Here is a 24,442-nt window from a genome sequence, read left to right on the forward strand (position 1 = left end):
CAAATATAAGTCCAGCACCGACTATGTGCCCTGCACCATTCTAAGTATTTGCAATACAGTAGTGAACAAACAAGATCCCTGTCCTTGGCCCTGGCCGGTTGGCTCAGCGGTAGAGCGTCGGCCTGGCGTGCAGAAGTCCCGGGTTCGATTCCCGGCCAGGGCACACAGGAGAAGCGCCCATTTGCTTCTCCACACCCCCCCCCCCTCCTTCCTCTCTGTCTCTCTCTTCCCCTCCCGCAGCCAAGGCTCCATTGGAGCAAGGATGTTGGAGCAAGGATGGCCCGGGCGCTGGGGATGGCTCCTTGGCCTCTGCCCCAGGCGCTGGAGTGGCTCTGGTCTCGGCAGAGCGACACCCCGGAGGGGCAGAGCATCGCCCCCTGGTGGGCAGAGCCTCGCCCCTGGTGGATCCCGGTCAGGCGCATGCGGGAGTCTGTCTCTCCCCGTTTCCAGCTTCAGAAAAATACAACAACAAAAAGATCCCTGTCCTTCTAGAACTGACATTCTAGAGAGAGAACTGACATTCTAGAGAGGGACTCCGGCAATACATATAATAAATAAGCCAAGTGTATATGTTACTCCCATCCCTCCGGAAGTAGGGAAGCCAGGAAGCCAACAAGTAAATCCACAGGATAATTTCTGGTACTGGTAAGTAAGGGCTGTACAGGAAATAAAACTGGGCGAGGTGATGGGAGGTGCCACCGGCTACTGAGACAGGTGAACAGTGAGAAGGAACGGGCCTTAGAGAGGTCTGGGGAAAGGCATTCCAGGCAAAGGGAACTGAAAGTTGAAAGGTTCTAAAATAGGAAATTGCCTGACAGGGATCCTTGTGGCTTGAACCAAGAGCTGGGGAGAGAAGGTCAAAGTTCAGAGGGCCAGCAGGTGGGGCAAGGTATTTCCTCATCCCTCCTTCAGTCTGAAGCTTAAAGCGCTTTCTGATTTAATACGTCCTCCGCTAGTCACATGGGCCAGCCTCCTTCAAGAGAAATTTGGCGAAGTTCAGAATTTAAAATGCACTTTTTTTTTAACCCAGTAGAAATTCCTTCTATAGGTAGACTTGCAGAGGGGAGCAGAGATACTAGCTTGTGGATAGTTACTGTAGCAGCAAAAGTCTGGAAATAACCTAAATATCCTTCCATAGGGAACTGGTCAAATAATTACACAGCACTGCTCAGAGGAATACCCTATAGCAGTGAAAATAAATCTATGTATCTATTTATATACAAAGTTACATAAAGGTATGAGGTGACCTTCTAAGTATACTGAGTAAAAACAAGCGACAGAATAAAGCTGAAGTATATTACTCTTTGTGCAAAAACAAAAGCAAATATATGACTACAGTGTATACCTGAAGAGCCTATCTTGGATAGGTTCTCCACAAGTTAAGAGTGACTCAGAGCTGGGCCCAAATCCAGACTGTCATGTTTGCTGGGTGAAAATAGGCAACACAATATTAAAGGAGAAAAACAAAGTCAGAGGACTAACACTACCTGACTTCAAGACTCACTGCAAAGCTACAGTAATCAATGCAGTGTGGTATTGAACCCCCAAGAAGATCAATGGAACAGAATAGAGAGTCCAGAAATAGACCAATATAAATATAGTCAACTGATCTTTGACACAGGACCAAAAGCAATACAATGGAGCAAAGATTGTCCGTCAGTCCCCCCACAAATGGTGCTGAAAAAACTGAACAGCCACATGCAATAAACCCCTACAAAAAACAGAACAACAACCAAAAACCTAGAAGCCCTGGCCATGGCTCAAAGGATAGAGTGTCATCCTGATGCACTGAGGTCATGGGTTCAATCCCTGGACAGGGAACATACAAGAAGCAACCAAGGAGTGCACAACTGAATGGAAAAACTAAGTGTAACAAGTTGATGCTTCTCTCCCTCTCCCTTCCCACCCCCCTGCTTCTCTCTCTTGCTCTCTCAAATCAACGGAAAATTTTTTAAAAAAATGAAGCTAGACACAGTCCCGACACCTTTCACATAAATTAACTGAAAATGGATCATAGACTTAAATATAAAGTCAAAACTGTGTGTTGGGCAGATAAATACATTATGCTCACTTTGTTAAAGATGGCACTGCCCACGTGGAAGCCCGTCTCCCAGGTGATAGTATTAATTGCCCTTCTTGCTTGGAATGGGCGTGATTGTATTAATGTGTGTTGGGGGAGGGCTTTCGAGCCAAAAGGTTTTATAAAGGAGAGATAATGTTGTTTGGGAGAAAGAGTGATTACATTCTATCTAGGAGGAGCCCATGCTGTAGGAGAGCAGAGTAAGGCCCCATGGAGGAGGCCAGGAGAAGCAGCCAAATGCTGGAGTGCTGAGGGAGAAACCAGTTTGTGCAGAGTTTGTGCAGAGAGAAGGAGATGGGGAACAGAGGTGAATAAGGCTGGTGAGCTAGAAACCTTTTTTTTTTTCTTTTTTTGTATTTTTCTGAAGTTGGAAACTGGGAGGCAGTCAGACTCCTGCATGCGCCCAACCGGGATCCATCTGGCACACCCACCAGAGGGCGATGCTCTGACCATCTGGGGCATCGTTCTGTTGCAACCAGAGCCATCCTAGTGCCTGAGGCAGAGGCCACAGAGCCATCCTCAGCGCCCGGGCCAACTTTGCTCCAATGGAGCCTCAGCTGCGGGAGGGGAAGAGAGAGAGAGGAAGGAGAGGGGGAGGGGTGGAGAAGCAGACAGGTTCTTCTGTGTGCCCTGGCTGGGAATTGAACCCAGGACTCCTGCACGCCAGGCTGACGCTCTACCACTGAGCCAACCAGCCAGGGCCTAGAAACCTTTGATTCTAGGAAACTCGGATAAGTCAGTAGCTTTGTGAGCACTAAATGAGTGGGTTTTGGAGCCCAGCGTGTGTTTTTACTTGTCCACTGGGTGCAAACTAGGATTAAAGCTAATGGCCCACCAGTTCTTGGCTCCATTGTTTCATTACTGTCTGTCCGAATCTAATGCAAACCTGCATGGGCCAGGCAGCTGTGATGGTGGCCGTGGCTACTGGCTTTACACTATGAAACTCCTAGAAGACAACATAGGAGAAAATCTAAATTTGCTTGAGTATGAAGATGATTTTTTAGCTATAACACCAAAGGCACAATTCATGAAAGAAAGAATTGATAAGCTGGATTTCATTAAAATTAAAAACTTCTGCTCTGTGAAAGACACTGTCAAGGGAATGAGAGGACAAGCCACCGACTGGGGAGAAAATAATTTGCAAAAGACACATCTGACAAAGGACTCGTCCAAAATGTACAAAAAACTCTTTAACTCAAAAATAAGAAAACAAGTAACTTGATTTAAAAAGGGTTGAACAGGCCTGACCTGTGGTGGCACAGTGGATAAAGCGTCGACCTGGAAATGCTGAGGTCGCCGGTTCGAAACCCTGGGCTTGCCTGGTCAAAGCACATATGGGAGTTGATGCTTCCAGCTCCTCCCCCTTCTCTCTCTCTGTCTCTCCTCTCTGTCTCTCCTCTCTCTCTCTCTCTCTCCCTCTCCTCTCTAAAAAATTGTATAAATAAAAAATAAATAAAGATTAAAAAAAAAAATCTACAGATCTCCTTTAAAAAAAAAATAAAAAAAAATAAAAAGGGTTGAACAGACTCCTCAACAAAGAAAATATACACAAGGCAAATAAACATAGGAAGAGATGCTCAACATCGTATGTCATTAAGGAAATTGCAAATTAAAACAAGCATGAGATACCACGACATCATTGCTGGTTGGGAGTCACATTGATTTGGTGCTTTCTGTTAATATTCTGCGGCTGTTCTCTTTGGTGACTGAGCCCAGGCTGGTGCAAGGTGGGGGTGGGGACTCGGTCTCCGAGGAGTGGGGGGCGTGGGACAGGCCAGTCTAAGTTGACAAGCAGAACAGGTTCATCTTGCAAGTTGCTGTGAAAGGGAGAAACCTGCCCACGTGGGAGAGGCTGTCTATACCAGACCCACCAGGCCTGGGTGGTGACAGGCTGAGGAGCCCACTGGCCTGCCCTGGGCCTGTGTGTGGGGCAGGGGAGGCAGTTAACGGGGTACTGAACATCAAGCTGGGGAAATGGATCCTTTCCTGGAGAACAGAGTCCTTCACTATCGTGGGGCAATCAAGATGCCCGTGAAACCTGAAACAGCTTCTCAGGCCACACAGTTCTGGGCTGGAGAGTTCAGTCCCTGAAAAGGAAGCAGGCCCCTGACAGCCGTTCTTTTTAAGGAAGACTAGTGGATGCAAAAGGCTGGGTTGGGCTTAGGGTCCCTGTGGCGCAGTGACCTTGATTTCATGCCTGAGGGGGGTGCACGTCTGGTTGCACCTTACAAACCACCCAGCAGAGTCAGGGATAGAGTCCGTTCCAGACTGTGTGACCTTGGGTGGATCATTAGACCTCTCTGAGCCTCACTTTCCACATCTGTAAAGTGGGGATAGTTTCTATCTCATGGGGTTTGTTGTGAAGATTGAACGACTTCCCCTTGCATTGTAAAGTACCGTACCTCACTTCCGTGGGTTTACGTAGAGACACCAAGTCCAGATGAATTTTGAAGGGTTTTATTAAAAGGAGAAGATTTATTAATATGCTGGCTGCATATGACTAACACGGGGCATATCTGACCCAAATCGTGCAGCCCCAAATGTATCTCAGAGGCTGGTTATATACCCTTTGACCACATACAGTTTGGGGGGAGCATGACAGCATGACACATCATTAACAAGATTATAACATTTGTCTAGGGGGTTTTAAAAATGTTAAAACTTTCAAGGTAACACAATGGTGATGTCATTTTACACTGTCTGTCTGAATCTAATGCAAACCTGCATGGGCCAGGTGGCTGTGATGGTGGCCATGGCTGCTGGCTTTACAGGACTGCAGGCTTCAGCCGGCTATGGTGGACCCAGATGGGCATGCCTTCTACTTTGGCAGCAGTGGGAGTGGTCAGGATCACAGTGTGTGAACCTGTCCACATGGGAGTCAGTTCTTGGGTGATGTACTTCTTTACTCTGACCGAGTCCCCAGGCTGAAAAGGATGTACCAGATCTTCTGGCAGTGCTGGAAGTGCCTCTTGGACAGTCTTATGAACAGCCTGCTGAGTAATCTGTAAACCCTGCAAGTACTTAAGGAAGGAGTGGTTATATTTCCTTTATGATTTGATTTATGTGTTCTATTTGCCCAGAACCTTTGGGGCCTGTGGACACAATGTAACTTCAAATTAGTTTCTAATTAATATTGGATTCCCTTCCCACCAGCTGTGAGATCTTGGACATAAATGCAGGCCTAACATTAGAATGGGCAAGCTGCCTGACCTGTGCTGGCACAGTGGGATAAAGCGTCGACCTGGAACACTGAGGTTGCCAGTTCGAAACCTTGGGCTTGCCTGGTCAAGGCACATATGGGAGTTGATGCTTCCTGCTCCTCCCCTTTCTCTCTTTCTCTCTCTCTCTCTCTCTCCCCCCTCTCTCTAAAAATAAATAAATAAATAAAAATTAAAAATTAAAAATAAATAAATACATAAAATAGAATGGGCAAGCTACATTTGGAAAGAATTCCACATAGCAACTTCCTAACAACTGTCACTGTGGCCCCACTCCCAGTAGGAAAAGCTTCTATTTATCTGTTAATTATTTCATTAAGGTCTGTTTCTAAGTGTTTACCTGGGAAAGTTCCTCTTTTCCCTGTTTCTTTTCACAATTTCCTTACTTTGCTTAGTGTTTACTTGGACATAAACTAAACACTCAGATATTATATCTTCTGCAATAGATTCTAAGTCTGGTTTTTTAATTATTCCTTTCCTGCTGGCAAAATCTTTTTCTAATTGGTTGTGAATAAACCTTTAGCAATAAGGGTTTTAGTAAAGTTACTAAAATTTTCTAGAAACCCCACTGGTTTTAGGTAGCCTCTTCAGCTGTTTGGTTTTTTGTTTTCTGAGTTCTTAAGGAGTCTCCCGTCTTTTGGTGTCCTGGTCAGTGGATGACCTGTATTGTTGGGGTGAAGGTCTGAGCCTCACCTTTGTTAGTTTTTAAGCCTTCTCTTTATGGCCCCTTTTTGACTGTGCCTGTCTTAGGCTGTCCCTTTCTTTTGGGGATCTTACCCGTCATTGACTAACCAGCCATCTTTAGGGGCCAAGCAGAGCTATATGATTCCAAAATGCTTAGTTTTATTCACTTATTTATTTTTAGCGGCTGATAATGCAACCCTTTTTAAATTTTAGAGCTGGTTGCTATGTAAAGATTAAGTTGACTGCCTCAGTAATTTTTCTGATCCTGGCTAACAGAAACTGAGGGAAAATGTCTAAATTTTCCTCACTTGCTTGGGAGCTAGAATTTTACTTAAGCTAGGCAATTAGAAACATTTTCTTGAGGTGGTCTTGATTGTTTTACAGATTCTAACAGTCCTGCTAGGGCTTGAGGCTTCCCCCATAAAGGGAATTCTGAGCTTTCTAATTCTATAGGTCACTGGGGAAAAAGGATTTAAACTATTTCCTATTATATTTATTTCTCAAATTTTAAAGATTTAATTATAATTACTAACTGAAATGACCAATATTTCATAACCAATCAATAGTAATATTTTTCACTGTAGGTTTGGTGACCTAACATTGGACAATACTGCTTCAAAAATGATAATAAACTAAACATTACATAAAAAGACATTATTAACAATCATTACATATTCCCTAATGCCCAAACCAAGATTTCAACATCACAGGCTATGAAACAGTAAATAAAAAGAAGAATTAACAAAAGGCTTTTGAAATAACATATACAATACTAACATGGAAAATACCTTTTACATAGCAAGGGATCCTTGGTACAAAAAGGAACTCTTTGGATTTGGCAGGCTTTACAATTCTTTTTTTTTTTTTTTTTTTTTTTCATTTTTCTGAAGCTGGAAACAGGGAGAGACAGTCAGACAGACTCCCGCATGCGCCCGACCAGGATCCACCCGGCACGCCCACCAGGGGCGACGCTCTGCCCACCAGGGGGCGATGCTCTGCCCATCCTGGGCGTTGCCATGTTGCGACCAGAGCCACTCTAGCGCCTGGGGCAGAGGTCACAGAGCCATCCCCAGCGCCCGGGCCATCTTTGCTCCAACGGAGCCTTGGCTGCGGGAGGGGAAGAGAGAGACAGAGAGGAAAGCGCGGTGGAGGGGTGGAGAAGCAAATGGGTGCTTCTCCTGTGTGCCCTGGCCGGGAATCGAACCTGGGTCCTCCGCACGCTAGGCCGATGCTCTACCGCTGAGCCAACCGGCCAGGGCTGGCAGGCTTTACAATTCTATATGCCTTATTATTAATTCAATTTTAGTACAGTTTACAATAAGAGGATTGTAAACTACTACCCCAATGAATTATTGACTGAGAAAAATAAAGAATGGTCAAAATGCACTCACTATTTTGTAACTGCCCAGCTGGTAAAGAAATACTAACCCTCTTTTTGACCTACAGTGTTTTATACAATCAAGTCAATATAAGGGTCAGGGTGCCTGGGATTCTTGGTGCCCAAGGGGGTACTATTATGGCTATAGCAGTGGGTCTCCCCTGTGAGTCCCATGCCTCCCACATCAGACAACAACCATGCCACATGAAGGAACTGGGGAAGGGCAGGGGAAACTTGGAGGGGACCCAACACTCATCTCGGTCCCACAGGAGAGAGTCGGAACCCTTCTCCCAGTGCTAGTCTTGTATACAGTGGTACCTTGAGATACGAACAGACCAACATACGAATTTCTTAAGATACAAACTGCAGCTCAGTCTGTATTTTTGTTTGAGATCCGAGCGAAATTCCGAGATATGAGTCATGATTTGGGGAGCTGCCGCTAGTTGGCGCGTTGGCGCACGGGTCCAGTACCGGCAGTTTGATATAGGAGTTGACTGACTTAAGAGCTCTGTTACAGAATGAATTAAATTTGTATCTCAAGGCCCTGGCCAGTTGGCTCAGTGGTAGAGCGTTGGCCTGGCGTGCAGGAGTCCCGGGTTCGATTCCCGGCAGGGCACACAGGAGAAGCACCCATCTGCTTCTCCACCCCCCCTCCTCTCCTTCCTCTCTGTCTCTCTCTTCCCCTCCAGCAGCCGAGGCTCCACTGGAGCAAAAGTTTGCCCGGGCGCTGAGGATGGCTCTGTTGCCTCTGCCTCAGGCGCTAGAATGGCTCTGATTGCGGCAGAGCGACGCCCCAGATGGGCAGAGCATCGCCCCCTGGTGCGTATGCCGGGTGGATCCCGGTCCGGCGCATGCAGAAGTCTGTCTGACTGCCTCCCCGTTTCCAGCTTCGGAAAAGTACAAAAAAAAAATTATATCTCAAGATACCACTGTACTTTATACTTATTTTTTCTTTTATAACTTCTGTTGGGCAGATAAAATATATTATGCTCACTTTGTTAAAGATGGCGCCGCCCACATGGAAGCCTGTCGCCCAGGTGATATTAATGTGTGTTGGGGATGGGCTGTGGGCAGGCAGAATCCTTGTAGCCTGGGGCTTGGTTTTAGGACTAAGCCTTTCCCACCCTTTTTGATGTGGGGTAGTACAATCCCATCATGCCTTAGATAAGTGACTTTGTATTAGAGACTTCCCTATTTGTATATTGGATTAAAGGTTTTGATTTCTACACTATAAAATGGGGGCAGAATGGGAGCTTGCTCTCTAGGTTCCTGAAATTAGCATTAGAGAGCAGAGCAGAGAAAGGCCACGTGGAAGAGCTGAGGAGAAGCAGCCAAGATGGCAGAGTGTTGAGTGAGAAGCCAGTTAGTGCAGAGTTTGTGCAGGGAGAAGGAAGGAGATGGGAATCAGAGGTGAATAAGTCTGATGAGCTAGAAACCTTTGATTCTAGGAAACTCAGATAAGTCAGTAGCTTTGTGAGCACTGAATGAGTGAGTTTTGAGCCAAGTGTGTGTTTTTACTTGCCTGCCAGGTGCAAGCTAGGATTAAAGATGATGGACCACCAGCTTTTGGCTCCATTGTTTCTTTACCAACTGTCCGAATCCAATGCAAACCTGCATGAGCCAGGCGGCTGTTGTGGTGGCCGTGGATACTGGCTTTACAACTTCCTACACACCAGTGGAGGGCAACAAGCCACCACCCCTAACCCATAGAGCAGTGTTTCCCAATCTTTTTTGTGACATGCCCCACCTTAACCTTTCTAAAATTTTTATGTCCCACCCTATGTAACATACATAATTTTTAACATTAAAAAATTGATTTGTTGCCTGACCTGTGGTGGCGCAGTGGATAAAGCATTGACTTGGAAATGCTGAGGTCGCCGGTTCAAAACCCTGGGCTTGCCTGGTCAAGGCACATATGGGAGTTGATGCTTCCAGCTCCTCCCCCTTCTCTCTCTCTCTATCTCTCCCTCTCCTCTCTAAAATGAATTTAAAAAAAATTGATTTGTGCCCTGGCCGGTTGGCTCAGCGGTAGAGCGTCGGCCTAGCGTGCGGAGGACCCGGGTTCGATTCCCGGCCAGGGCACACAGGAGAAGCGCCCATTTGCTTCTCCACCCCTCCGCCGCACTTTCCTCTCTGTCTCTCTCTTCCCCTCCTGCAGCCAAGGCTCCATTGGAGCAAAGATGGCCCGGGCGCTGGGGATGGCTCTGTGGCCTCTGCCTCAGGCGCTAGAATGGCTCTGGTCGCAACATGGCGACGCCCAGGATGGGCAGAGCATCGCCCCCTGGTGGGCAGAGCGTCGCCCCTGGTGGGCGTGCCGGGTGGATCCCGGGCGGGCGCATGCGGGAGTCTGTCTCTCCCTGTTTCCAGCTTCAGAAAAATGAAAAAAAAAAAAAGAAAAAAAAAAAAAAAAGAAAAAAAAAATTGATTTGTTCACTTAATAAACATAAATGATAGGTTCTAGGAAGAAATCACTATGAAATTGTTAACAAAACACAGTAAGTAAAATTTCAAAACATATAATGAAAAACAGAAATTTAAATTCCAAATAATTTTAATACAGATTTTTCTATATTAATTTATTATTTTAATTTAGTGTGATCCTTGTGCTTGATGCTTGCTGCACAGAGATTTTATATTAGGTTCCAATTTGGTTAGCTTTAGTCTCAAGTCTCCACGTTGTGTTATATCCAGCCGATTTCTTTTTTTTACCAGTAAATCATTTACAGCACTAAATCCACATTCAGCTAAAAATGAAGATGGAAACGGTAGCAATAGTTTTCTTGCACATTTGGTTGAATTTGGGTATTTGATTTCTGTTTCCTCACAAAGCCATGCCATCGCTCCTTTGATATTAAATAAAGCTTTAACTGACTCATCATTTTGCAATTCTGCGAGTTCTTCTTGATACTGCATATTTGATATATCAGACAAATCCACTAACATTGGCTGCATCATCCATGTTGGGAAATCAATTTGTTTTTTTTTAAATTTATTTATTTCTTTTTACAGATACAGTGAGTCAGAGAGAGGGATAGACAGGGACAGACAGACAGGAACAGAGAGATGAGAAGCATCAATCATTAGTTTTTCGTTGCGCGTTGTGACATCTTAGTTGTTCATTGATTGCTTTCTCATATGTGCCTTGACCACGGGCCTTCAGCAGACCAAGTAACCCCTTGCTGGGGCCAGTGACCTTGGGTTCAAGCTGGTGGGCTTTTGCTCAAACCAGATGAGCCCGCGCTCAAGCTGGGGACCTCGGGGTCTTGAACCTGGGTCTTCCGCATCCCAGTCCGACGTTCTATCCACTGCGCCACCACCTGGTCAGGCTTAATTTGTTTTAAATCAGAAAATCTTTCTTTTAAATCAGCCGATAGAATATTCAAATGATTGACAATAACAAGTAAAGCGGTATCAGTTACTTCACATTTTTGGAGCCAATGAAACTGTTTAAAGTTTTTGTTGTTAATATGTTTCTGACATAATTCAATATTGGTAATGAAACCAAATATCTTTGCTTTTGCATCGACAAGAGTTTTATTTGTTCCTTGAAGTTGCTCATTTAATATATTTAGTTTTTCAAAGATATCGGCTAAATAACTCACAAATGCTTTACCATCTATTGTTAACAGATACTTCATTTCAGGTTTGTCACTTAAAAAATCACTAAGAGAATCAAACAGTTCCATAAATTTTTTCAAACAGTTTACTTTAGATAGCCATCTTACTTCAGTATGAAGTAAAAGTCTCACATGGTCTTCATTTTGTTCTTCACAAAATAGCTTGAAAAGACGCTCACATTTGGCACTAGCTTTAATAGCATTAACACACTTTATTACTGTATGTAATACTTCATTCAGAACAGGCGAGATGTTTTTAGCTACCAAGTTTTCCCTATGAATAACACAATGCACAAGAATCATTTCTGGATTCGCATCTTTCATCAATTTTAAGCAGCCATTTTTCTTGCCCATCATATTGGGAGCACCATCTGCAGCACAAGATGTTATATTTTTCATTGGTATATCATTGACATCTAAGTAGTTTTTTAGCTTACTATATATATCTTTGGAGGTAGTGGTGCTTTCTAATCTTTTACAGAACAACATTTCTTCAGCAAAATGTCCTTTATCAATATATCTTACGTAAGTTATCAATACTGCCTCACTGTCTCTCAAAGTTGATTCATCCATTTGCAAGGAGAATTTTCTTGTTTTCAGCTTTTCAATAAGTTGTTTTTCAATATCCTCACTCATTTCATCTATTCTTCTGCTAACAGAATTGTTACTGAGTGGCATAGCTTTTACATCTTTGTCATCTTTTTCAAGAACCATTTTAAGAAATGCTGATATTGACGGTTTTATTAAATTCTCTCCTATGGTGTGATTTTCTCCAGTTTTAGCAATGAATAAAGAAATTTGATAACTAGCCTCAAGAACACAATTATTAGTTGAAGTATGAGCAGTAAATAGAGACTTTAATGTTGTTCTTTTTTCAAAATTTTTCTTTAAAGTTTTAAAGTAACTCAAATCTGAATTAATATGAGCACTATGTTTCGCCTTCAAATGCGCCTCAAGACGACCTCGTTTCATTGATTCGTTGGTCAAGCATTGCTGGCATAAAAGACAAAAAGGAATCCACTCATCGTGAACAGCGGGTATAAACCCAAATTTTAAATATTCCTCCGAATATTGACGAGTTTTTTTCTTGCTTGCACCACTCATTTTACTATGGGCTATAATAAAAATAAGATCAATTAAAAACTAATATTAAAATATGTGTTAAGGCCCTGGCTGGTTGGCTCAGCGGTAGAGCGTCGGCCTGGCGTGTGGGGGACCTGGGTTCGATTCCTGGCCAGGGCACATAGGAGAGGCACCCATTTGCTTCTCCACCCCCCCCCCTTCCTCTCTGTCTCTCTCTTCCCCTCCCGCAGCCAAGGTTCCATTGGAGCAAAGATGGCCCAAGCGCTGGGGATGGCTCTTTGGCCTCTACCCCAGGCGCTAGAGTGGCTCTGGTCGAGGCAGAGCGACGCCCTGGAGGGGCAGAGCATTGCCCCCTGGTGGGCGTGCCGGGTGGATCCCGGTCGGGCGCATGCAGGAGTCTGTCTGACTGTCTCTCCCCGTTTCCAGCTTAAAAAAAAAAAAAAAAATATGTGTTAAAATATATTCAATGTGACATAGAGTAAACGTATACTAAAAAATCATATTTATTTGAATGTATATAACACATTTACTACACTACCACCGCAAATCAAAAGGTATCTATATTTTTTCCACTTGACAAAATTTTCTGGAAAGTTATGCTTCTAAAATTAAAATTGTTGTGCATGCACTATTATATTCCCAATAATATTTATAAAATATTATTGCTTTCTAGCCCCGATGCAAGAAGTACTTAATAAAGAGTTTAATACTGATAAAAATCAAATCAAATACTTACCAATTATATCTATACAATATATATATGTATATTTATTAAATCAACGAGCTTTTACCACAGTTTTGACTGACACTTATTTCGAATTAACACCAACTAAATGATGTGAAACACTACAGAAGTTGCGATGGGCCAATTAGGTGAGAATAACTGCGTTGTTTAGCGAGTTTTTAAAACGTCTGGGGTTCCCTGCAGCAGACGGCACGCTCTGCGGTGAACCCAGGACGAAGTTTACTTGACGACACCAATCACCCAATTGATACTTTGGTCTCGTCAAAGGAAATTATACTTAATAGTTATTTACCGCAATTATTTAAGAATTGCATTTTTTGTTAAATTTGGCACCGATATCTAGCATTGCATTTAAATGGCCCGGGGCGAAAGAGTTAAAGTCGTGTCAAGTCCATTTTCAAATTGCCCCCCTTAACTATCGAATTGCCCCCCTGTGGGGCGTGGGTCCCACGTTGGGAAACACCACCATAGAGTGTCCATACAACCACTATGTCCTAGGGAGAGGAAGGGGAGAGGCAGCCAGAGGGCCTGTCCCTGATAATCCCATTTCTTATCATCCTATTACTCATGATCCCATCAATCATTCTGGAATTGCAATTCATTTCAAGGAACTGATAACCAGCAAGGTCCACACCCCTGTTTTGTTAATTTCTAAATCTTTTACCTGGCTCTGTTTTCCTTTTTTTTTTTTTCCCTAAGATTTTTCTAAAGCAAAGTTCTAGCCTGACCAGGCGGTGGCGCAGTGGATAGAGCGTCGGAAAGCTCACCAGCTTGGACCCAAGGTCACTGACTCCAGCAAGGGGTTACTCGCTCTCCTGAAGGCCCACGGTCAAGGCACATATGAGAAAGCAATCAATGAACAACTAACTACTAAGGTGTTGCAACGCGCAACGAAAAACTGATGATTGATGCTTCTCATCTCTCTCCGTCCCTATCCCTCTCTCTGACTCTCTCTCTGTCTCTTTAAAAAAATAATAATAATAAAGCAAAGTTCTAATCTTTTAATACAATCCTACCCTGTATTTTTCAAATAGGTAAAACTTCTTTTGGTCCGTAGGTGGATGTTGGGCAGATAAAATATATTATGCTCACTTTGTTAAAGATGGTGCTGCCCATGTGGTAGCCCGTCGCCCAGGTGATATTAATGTGTGTCGGGGGTGGGCTGTGAGCAGGCAGGATCCTTGTAGCCTGGGGCTTGGTTTTAGGACTAAGCCTTTCCCACCCTTTTTGATGTGGGGTGGTACAATCCCATCATGCTTTAGATAAGTGACTTTGTATTAGAAATTTCCCTATTTGTATATTGGATTAAAGGTTTTGATTTCTACACTATAAAGTGGGGTAGACCAGGAGCTTGCTCTCTCAGTTCCTGAGATTAGCATTAGAGAGCAGAGCAGAGAAAGGCCATGTGGAAGAGGCCAGGAGAAGCAGCCAAGATAGTAGAGTGCTGAGTGAGAAGCCAGTGTGTGTTTTTACTTGCCTGCTGGGTGCAAGCTAGGATTAAAGATGATGGCCCACCAGTTCTTGGCTTCGTTGTTTCAGTACCATCTGTCCGAATCCAATGCGAACCTGCATATGAATGGCCACATGGCAGCCCTGGCCTTACAAGCCCCAAACCACCCTGGCCCTGGTCCCTATGGCTCACCCTTTCAAAATTCTTGCTGCTCAAGCTCTGCCAAGCACAGATATTAAGGGACCTGCACTTTCAGCTCCCCTGCCTGCAACCCTTTCCTGCCAGTCTGTGCTGTAGCAGTTAGGGCTCAGCCGAAATGTCACTCTTTGGAGGGTCTCCCTGTCCACCAATCTAAAGAGGCCACCTCCAGGGACTCGCTACCCCATCACCACCCACTCTGTCTCCTAGTGCTCACAACCAAATGAAAATAACTTGATCCTGTAATTGTTTCCTCATTTACTCCTGTTCGGCAGGGCAGGGGACTTGTCTGTCACTGGAAACCCACTTCTACATGCACACTTCACACACTCATAGATGCACACTCACACACTCATAGACATGCACACTCAGGAAGGTCCGACGGCCCTTGCCCAGCCTGTATGAAAACCACTCGGGTTGTTGGTATAGGCTTTGCCCAGAAAGCACAGTCCCTTTCCCCAGGGCACTGGGGAAAGATGGGGACACTTTGCCAGCTGGAGCCTTGGACCCCTAAATGCGCTGATGGAGACAGGTGGGGAGGATGGCCTGCCACCATATCACAGGATATGAAGGTCTCCCATCTCCCTTCTGGGCCCTGGAGTTTCAGTAAGAGCAACGGGTGGGACTTGGACTCAAGTTGCCAGAGAAGAACAGGGCTGTTCCGCCTGTGTGAGTGAGCAAGTGTGTGCGGGACGTGAGTGTGGGTGTGCATGCATGTGCAACTGTGACTGTATGTGGCATGTATGTGTGAGGGTGTATGTTGATGACATGTACGGCTGTGTATCAATTGTTCGTGTAAAGCCAGTAGCCACGGCCACCATCACAGCCGCCTGGCCCCTGCAGGTTCGCATTAGATTTGGACAGACGGTAATGAAACAATGGAGCCAAGAACTGGTGGGCCATTAGCTTTAATCCTAGCCCTCACTCAGCGGGCAAGAAATACAGTGGGAAAATACTTCCCTTTCTACTCAGGGCTCACAAAGCCACTGATTTATACGAGTTTCCTAGAATCAAAGGTTTCTAGCTCACCAGCCTTATTCACCTCTGTTTCCACCTCCTTCTCTCTCTCACAAACTCTGCACAAACTGGCTTTTCCCTCAGCACTCCACCATCTTGGCTGCTTCTCCTGGCCTCCTCCACGTGGCCTTTTTCTGCTCTCCACTCTAATTCTAATCTCAGGAACTGAGAGAGAGCAAGCTCCCGGTGTGCCCCACTTTACAGTGTAGATTCAAAACCTTTAATCCAATAAAAGGAAGTCTCTGATACAAAGTCACTTATCTGAGGCATAATGGGATTCCTCATGAGAGTGCACCACCCTACATCAAAAAGAGTGGGAAAGGCTTAGTCTTAAAACTAAGCCTCAGGCCAGGGGTCCCCAAACTTTTACACAGGGGGCCAGTTCACTGTCCCTCAGACCGTTGGAGGACCGGACTATAAAAAAAACTATGAACAAATCCCTATGCACACTGCACATATCTTATTTTAAAGTAAAAAAACAAAACAGGAACAAATACAATATTTAAAATAAAGAACAAATAAATTTAAATCAACAAACTGACCAGTGTTTCAATGAGAATTATGCTCCTTTCACTGACCACCAATGAAAGAGGTGCCCCTGGATAAATGGCCTCAGGGGGCCGTATGTGGGCCGTAGTTTGGGGACCCCTGCCTTAGGTTATAACGTCCCTGCCTGCTTACAGCCTGTCCCCCACACCCAATGCAAACTCTAAGTGAGCAAACATATATATCATATTTATAAACTTATCTGACCAACAGTTTGCATGTAAGTATGTGCTGGAGTACATGTGTGCACGAGTGACAGTGCGTGTCTGTTTGATGGCTCACGTAGGGGTGTGTGTTGGCGTATGAACATGGGGGGAAAGGAAACCAGACACCGACAAACACAGAGAGAAAATTTAAATTGCCTCATAACCTCACCCTCATCACTAAATACTTGTCGTGGTGAATGGGGAACTCAAAAGATCAGCCTGTGGGGTTCAAACCCCACATTTGTCCCTTAGTGGGGCAGGTCACTGCACTTGTGAACCTCAGTTTCCCCTTCTGTAACATGATAATTTAACAATGCCTAGCTGAAGGTTTGCTAAAGGGACGAAAGGAGATAAGGTGGGTGATAGATCCACAGGTCAAGTAGAGAGGAGGCTGGGACAACAGGAACTGTCATGTATAATCACCTGTTTATCTGGGGCTTAAGTCTTCAAAGCCCAGAGTCTTCTTTTCCACCCCCATCCCCGCACCATGCTGAGTCCCGCAGGGAACTCTCGGGCAGGGGTCAGGGGGCAATTCCAGAGGATGGGACTTCCTCCCCTGCCCCACGTCTTAGTTCTCCCATCTCAGGAAGGGCTGCCATCCAAGCGTCTTCACCAGGCTCTGCAGACCTGGGTGTGGAGGGGAGGAGGGTGCATGGGGGACCATGATGGGGTCCCCATGTGTGCTGTGCTGTGATGGGTCTCCCTGAGGTCGGGATGCACGCTCCTTACAGACAGAAATATCACTCAACTCACAGAGCGGCAGTTGAGAACTCAGAGCTATTTGTGAGGGGTGTGGCCACAGACTGACCACGCCTCATTCTCCCGCCCACACCTGAAAGCTTTGGGAGCGTCACCGGAAGTCATGCCGAACGGAGCGTTTTCGTGGAGACACCGGGGCAGCCAGCGGCGAATCCTAAGTGACCGCTGCGGGGCAACAGGAGAGCGGGGGTAGGGGGCAGGGAGCCGGGAAAAATGCTGAACTCAAGTTCAAACGCACAGAAGTGGAAAGTTCATAGCATTTGCAAGAAAAGACATAGAACCCCAGAGCGTCTTTAACTGTGCTTGTGGGGTTGGCTGGGTTTTCAAAAGCTCCGAGCAGAAAAGGGAGGTGGCAAAAGATCTTAGGGGTCTGAGTCCCTGCCTCGGCGCGTCCTGTGAAGGTGTAACTCAGTTCACCTATCTGTAAAATGGGGCGATTAGTCCCCGCCTAGTGGACGGGGACACTGCGAGGCGGAAACAGAAGGCTCCACCCGGCACAGGAGCAGAATCTTTCTGCACAGTGGACCATTTTAGAGGGGGCGGAGTCTTTTTTCTTGCGTTTGGAAATTTACACCGGACCCTGGCTGCTTGTTTCGTACCCACCCCACCCCGCTCAGAGGAGGGCGTAGTGCTCCTACGGAAACCGGCGGGGCCGCGCCCGCCTCTTCACCATGGCGACGGCGGGCGCGCCGCGGCGCTTCTACCGCTGCGCCTGCTTCTGCTCCGAGAATTTGTACGTGGCGCGTTACGGGCTGCACGTGCGGTTCCGGAATGAGCAGCAGCTGCGCCGGGACTACGGCCGGGTGAGTGGCCTCGACGAGCTCTGCAGAGAGGTGGGTGGGTAGGGCTGGCGGAGGAGTGACCTTTGTAGCCGAGGTCGTTTTGCTTTGCCCAGTGCTCAGCTCTAACGACAAGAATGGCTTCACCCTCGGGCCTGAGTTTTCTCAGCTCAAACGGGGATGACAGCATCTCCTAAGTGAGGTTGTCGTGGGGCATGGATAAAGTAACACAAAAGCACAGTGCTCGGGGCAGGGCCTGGCTCGGAGTGCCCTGTCGGCGCAGGGACAGCAGCTGGGAGCCCAGCTCTGGGCGCATTCTACCCTTACAACGATCCTGTGAGGTCGGGGCTCTCCTCTCCGTTGTAGGAGGGGATACTGAGGCTCAAAGATGTTAAGTGACTTGCCCAGCGTCACACCATCGTGCTCACTGACCTTTCTGCTCTTAGATCCTGCGCAGCCGAGGCTGCGTTAGCCCCAGCGACTTCCAGCAGCTGTTAGAAGAGGTAATAATACTCGCCACCCTCCAACGTCCCCTACACACCCAGCCTAGACCTTCTTTATTAGATTCGTTGTCAGCAGTTGGAGGGTGTCTCCCAGCCTCACGCCTGCCGGCCCCAGATCACTGAAGGGTTCCTTGAACGCTCCTTGCCCACTCAGGGCAGCACCTGGGGCCTGGCTCTGGTAAAAAAGAGGGAAATGCCAAGTTGTCTACTTCATGCCTTTTGGCGATGAAAATACAGTGTGTCTGTAAAGTCATGGTGCACTTTTGACCGGTCACAGGAAAGCAACAAAAGCCAATAGAAATGTGAAATCTGCACCAAATAAAAGGAAAACTCTCCCAGTTTCATACCTATTCAGTGCAGTTCGATGTGGGCTCACGCACAGATTTTTTAAAGGGCTCCTTAGGTAGCTATCCTATAGCCTCTACAAACTCATCACTGACTGATGGCCTACTAGAACGGGGTTTCTCCACCAAACTGCCGGTTTCCTTCAACTGCTTATCTCACTGAGTAATGTTATTCCTATGTGTTGGCGCTTCGTTATAAACGTGCCGATATTCACGTTGCACTTTGGTCACGGATTCGAATATAGCGAGCCACAGAACACACTGAACTTTCCTCTGTACCGTCCACATCTTGACTGGCATGGCTGTGGGCTGCTCCGCTGTATACACATCATCTGTGCCTGTGCACATGCTGCCACATCATCCTACAGAAACTGGGAGGGTTTTTCTTTTATTTGGTGCAGATTTCACATTTCTTTTTTTTTTTTTTTTTTTTTGTATTTTTCCGAAGCCAGAAATGGGGGAGGCCGTCAGACAGACTCCCGCATGCGCCCGGCCGGGATCCACCCGGCACGCCCACCAGGGGGCGATGCTCTGCCCATCCAGGGCGTCGCTCTGTTGCTACCAGAGCCACTCTAGCGCCTGAGGCAGAGGCCACAGAGCCATCCTCAGCGCCTGGGCCATCTTTGCTCCAATGGAGCCTTGGCTGCGGGAGGGGAAGAGAGAGACAGAGAGGAAGGAGAGGGGGAGGGGTGGAGAAGCTGATGGGCGCTTCTGTGTGCCCTGGCCGGGAATCGAACCCGGGACTCCTGCATGCCAGGCCGACGCTCTACCACTGAGCCAACCAGCCAGGGCCAGATTTCACATTTCTATCATCTTTTGTTTTGTTTTATTTATTTACAGAGACAGAGAGAGAGAGTCAGAGAGAGGGATAGACAGGGACAGACAGACAGGAACGGAGAGAGATGAGAAGCATCAATCATCAGTTTTTCGTTGCGACACCTTAGTTGTTCACTGATTGCTCTCTCACATGTGTCTTGACCGCGGGCCTTCAGCAGACCGAGTAACCCCTTGCTCGAGCCAGCGACCTTGGATCCAAGCTGGTGAACTTTGTTTAAACCAGATGAGCCGGCGCTCAAGCTGGTGACCTCGGGGACTCGAACCCGGGTCCTCCGCATCCCAGTCAGACGCTCTATCCACTGCGCCACCGCCTGGTCAGGCTCTATCATCTTTTGTTGCTTTCCTGTGACCGGTCAAAAGTGCACCATGACTTTACAGACACACTGTATTGTGCTCAAAGAGAGGAGTCACTTGCTCAAGGTTTCACAGCAGCTGGGGTTGAGGTCTCACCGGGGCTGCCAGGCTTCTGGTAGTGCCTCCCCTGACCCGGCTTCAGCTGGTGCCAGGCCTGCTCCCATCTCACTTGCAGGGGGGGTCAGTGGTGGGAAGCTTCCCAGGAGAGCCCTCTGCAGCCTCTGGAACACAGGACTTGGCTGGGACTCTGTTCTCCTCCCTGGGTGGTCCCAGCTGGCTAAGGTGCATCTCGGGACTCTCATTCTGGTCTGGCTCAGGCTAGTGCAGCTCAGAATGGGCAGGGCCCCCCTCTGGAAGGAGTGCCCTTCAGCTAAGAGCTTGGCGTCTGCAGTCAACCCTGCCAGAGTTGGGAGCATAGGGACACGCTGGGCCCTGCTTTGGCCTTCCTGAGCCTGGTTCCTCATCTGTACAATGGCCTCAAGGGGATGGGAGGCCCTCTCCTGGTAACCAGGCCCTGTGCCACCGCAGCTCGAGCGGGAGGTGGAGCGGCGGCAGCGGCTGGGGCAGGAGTCGGCTGCCAGGAAGGCCCTCATTGCCAACTGCTACCACCCGGCACGGCCTGAACTCTACAACTCGCTGCAGGTACCCAGCCGGGGCAGGTTACCGGGAGGTGGAGGCCTCCAGGCTGGAGGGCTGCCTGCCCCACAGTGGGTGGTGTGTGTTCTGCCCCCAGAATGTGGCCCTGGCTCCTGAGTTTCTAGCCGCGGCTGAGTACAGCATGTTGCCGGGCGCAGACCTCCAGGGCCTCCTTCAGCGGCTGGAGACAGTGTCAGGTGAGGTCTTGGCCTCATGACCCGGCAGGACTAGGGGTGGGAGACTGGGGTCCCTCTGCCCATTGCATCTGTAGCTAAAAACCAAACCAGCAGGAGCTGGAAGGTACTGGAGCAACACATCTATCCTCACCCAAAAAACAGTTATTCAGCGCCCTGTGCCAGGCAGGAGCCAGCTAGGGGGGACTGAAGAGCTTACGGAAGGGACAGTTGAGACAGGCGTGGGCTGGGTTCAAGGATCAGTGAGGGATGGCGAAGGACCCTATCAAGGCCAGCAATAGAGGGGAGTGTCACCGTCCCTAAACCTGAAGGAGTGGACAGGAGTGAAGTTTCCTGAGGCTGCCAGGACCTGGAGGTGTGGGAGAGGGGCTGCCAGACAGCCTTGGAGGCCAGAGCAGGGGCATACAGCCACGCTCAACTCTGACATGCCTCTCACCTGCTGGGGTCTCCCACTGATTGGACCCAGCAGGAAGTCCCAGGCCATGGAGCCCTGGGAGTTCCTTCATCCCTCTCTGTCTTGGTGTCCTCATTTGTGAAATGGTAACGAGACCACCACCCATCTGGAAAGGTGCTTCGATGATCAGTGAGAGGTAACGCCCATAAAAGGCTCAGAGCACAGTAAGTGCGTAAAAGTGTCTGTGTTTCTTATGATTAGTTATCCGGGGTCTGGGGAGTACTGTGGGCAGACAGATATAACAGCCGCTCCCCTACTGGAGCCTACACCCTATTTGGGGGCACGGGGTGCAATGTGGAATGAAACACCCCTTCCAGCCTTGGAGAGGGAAGGGGAGAGAGGCCTCATTGCCACCTACTCCTGAGCAGTTGGAGTTCTAAAGAGGTTGTTTGGATGGTGCCGGTGCTGTGTGTGTGTTGGCCAAAATGCCCCTGGACCCTGGGACATTGGTGTTTCTCCCAAGAAATGTCCCATTTCCATTGAGCTGGGCCTCTCCCCACCAGGCTGCAAGAAAGAGCAGCCCTCTTGGCTTTCCCTGTGGGGAACAGAAACTTAAGGAACGTCGGGGTTGGGGTGCAGACTTGGGTGGCTCTTCGGGGGAAGTGGTGCAGAGAGCCCGCGCTGGCTCTGTGGTCCTGGCGTGGCTCCCTGGCTGGCCTACTGTGTGTTCCTGTTCCAGGACTAATCCTGTCCCGTCAGGACTCACACCTGAGTCTGGAGACTAGCCCTGGGGGCGTCTGGGGAAGTGGGGTGAGAGGCTCCAGGGGCACATGGCAGTCCGAGAATAGACCTTCCCCTGCTGCACACACGGTGCATCGTTCAACCATCGTCACTGCCCCGAGAGGAGAGTGCCCGTGTTATTCCCTTTGTACAGATGGGGACACTGAGGCTGGGGGAAGTGAAAAGACCTGCCCAAGCTCACACAGCTCACAGGGAGATTGAAGCCCCCAGTAGCGCACCTGGCCAACAGGCTGTGTCTCCCCCTGCAGGGGAAAAGCGGATCTACCGGCTGCCCGTGTTCACAGCACCCTTCTGCCAGGCCCTGCTGGAGGAGCTGGAGCACTTCGAGCAGTCGGACATGCCCAAGGGGAGACCCAACACCATGAACAACTATGGGGTGGGTGCGGCTCCACCTGGTGGGCTGGAAGGCCGGAACCCCAGGTCTGAGGAGACTTACCCACAGAGTTTCAGAAGAGCTGTGTGGCCGTCGCCCTGCCTTGGTCTCCCCATCTGTAAAGTGGAATTGCAGAAGGATTGTGAAGTTACACAAGTTTAGGGATTCCCCCAGGGACCCAGGGTGAGGCCTCAGCAGCCTCCCTGCTGACCCCACCAGCCTCCTGCTGACCCCAGGATCTCCGCCCAGGTGCTGCTGCACGAGCTGGGCCTGGATGAACCGCTGGTGACTCCGCTGCGGGAGCGCTTCCTGCAGCCGCTGATGGCCCTGCTGTACCCGGACTGTGGCGGGGGCTGGCTCGACAGCCACCGAGCCTTTGTGGTCAAGTACGCGCCGGGCCAGGACCGAGAGCTGGGCTGCCACTATGACAACGCTGAGCTGACCATCAACGTGGCCCTGGGCAAGGCCTTCACAGGGGGTGCCCTGTTCTTCGGGGGCCTCTTCCAGGTGAGTGTGTGCAGCCCATGGGACAGGGCCCAGGGCAGCCAGGAGTGCCCAGGCCTGAGCCCAGCTGTCTGCAGGCACCATCAGCCCTGGCCACGCCCCTGGAGGTGGAGCATGTGGTGGGCCAGGGCATCCTGCACCGGGGTGGCCAGCTGCATGGGGCCCGGCCCCTGGGCACTGGGGAGCGGTGGAACCTCATCGTCTGGCTCCGGGCCTCCGCTGTGCGCAACCGCCTCTGCCCTATGTGCTGCCGCAAGCCTGATCTGGTGGACGATGAGGGCTTTGGCGACGGCTTCACCCAGGAGGAGCCTGCCACAGTGGACGTGTGTGCGCTGACCTGAGCCTGGTTGGGACCCATGGGGACGGGGATGGCAGGACAGAGGGCTCTGCCACCTCGGGTTGGACCGGGCAGAAATAAACTCCTCGCAGCCCTCGGCACTTCTTGGTTCTAAAGGACAAGCAGGCTTCTGGGTCATTCTTTTAGCAGACTGGCTGGCTTAGGTTGGGTTACAGACAGAACCTCTTTATCCAGGGATGCCCAAAGGAGAAGGAGTCCAGGAAGCAGACAGGGCAACAAGGAGGTGGACTAGATGTGGGTTCAGATAGCGTGTAAACTAAGGCCGTTCCCATGGGAGCTCCGGAGCATGAATCTGCCAGTTTGCCCCCTGCTTCAGTGACTGCCTACAGGGTATGTCGGGAGAGGGTATGTGTGTGTGTGTGTGTGTGTGTGTCTGTGTGTCTGTGAATGACTTCCCAGACATCCATCTCCAGGACATCCATTGCTCTCAGTGCCTAGCAATCTTCCAGAGAAATGTACAGGTGCAAGCTGTCTGCACTGGACACCACAGCTGGGGGTGAGTGCCTCTGTCCATAAAGGGGATTCAGGTGGGCCGTGAACAACATCTTCGAGATGGTGTGGACGGGTTACTGCAGAGGGGTTAAGAGCAGGGACTCTGGAGCCAGACTGCCTGGGTTCAAGTTCTGGTTCTGCCACTTCCAGATCTGTGATTGCGGGTAAGCCACTTGACCTTTGTACCTGTTTCCGTATCTGGAAAGTGCCTATGTCCTAGGAGCTGCTGTGACAGTCAAATTATATACAAAGTTTATAAAGTGCTTTATAATAGTACCTTGAGTTTGCTGTTGTCATTATTATGAATGGGTCTGCAACGTGGTGGTGGCCCCCAAACTGGGTGAAGAGTAGCTGCACACACTGGGTCACACGTTTGAAAATCAGGGACCTCCATATTGAAATCATGAGCTCTGGCTTTTCCTGGGAAGGTGAGAAGGTCTGGAAACACTAGACGCCATTCCCACAGGGCAGAAATCAGCTAGAGCAGTATCAGTTGCCCTCCTAAAGAGACTTGTGGGGCAGCCCCGCACAGGAACCCCTGCTGCGTTCACTGTCATGATCTCTCGGGCCCCTAATGGGCAGTTGAGTTGGCAATCTGCATATTACTTGATGGGGACGACAGAAAGAAAGACCAAGGCCTCTCAGCCCTGGAGCTCACGGCCTGATGGAGCGGACAGGTCTTAACCAGGTTGGAAAGCAGCGCGGAGTGGGGTCGCCTGAGCTGAAACGTCAGGGAGACGGCCGTGGGCCCGCGGGCCCGCTGGAAGGGCATCATGGGAGAGGGCACAGCCGCTGCCAAGGCCCCACGAGCTCAGGGACTGGCTCCAGGCTGGAGAGCACATCTCGGCCGGGACCAGCGGGCGCAGGCACGGCCTCGCACCGGCCTGGGGGT

At 48.8% G+C, this 24,442-nt stretch overlaps 1 protein-coding gene across 2 annotated transcripts; it reads left to right on the plus strand.

Annotated features, from left to right (window-relative positions):
* Positions 1-17,176: 17,176 nt before the first annotated feature.
* On the plus strand, positions 17,177-23,826 carry OGFOD2 (2-oxoglutarate and iron dependent oxygenase domain containing 2). 2 transcript variants are annotated; one of them, XM_066371087.1, is made up of 7 exons: positions 17,177-17,784; positions 18,207-18,263; positions 20,327-20,440; positions 20,532-20,631; positions 22,072-22,199; positions 22,446-22,703; positions 22,778-23,826. In XM_066371087.1, exons 1-7 carry the CDS (start codon positions 17,653-17,655, stop codon positions 23,039-23,041), a joined length of 1,053 nt encoding a protein of 350 aa, XP_066227184.1. In that variant the 5' UTR covers positions 17,177-17,652; the 3' UTR covers positions 23,042-23,826. The 2 variants fall into 2 exon arrangements, with proteins under 2 accessions (XP_066227184.1, XP_066227185.1); XM_066371088.1 differs by lacking the exons at positions 18,207-18,263; positions 20,327-20,440; positions 20,532-20,631 and having other exon boundaries at positions 17,658-17,784.
* Positions 23,827-24,442: the final 616 nt, after the last annotated feature.

The sequence above is a fragment of the Saccopteryx leptura genome, chromosome 2 (genome assembly GCF_036850995.1).
Source record: "Saccopteryx leptura isolate mSacLep1 chromosome 2, mSacLep1_pri_phased_curated, whole genome shotgun sequence".
In the NCBI taxonomy this organism is placed as follows: domain Eukaryota; kingdom Metazoa; phylum Chordata; class Mammalia; order Chiroptera; family Emballonuridae; genus Saccopteryx; species Saccopteryx leptura.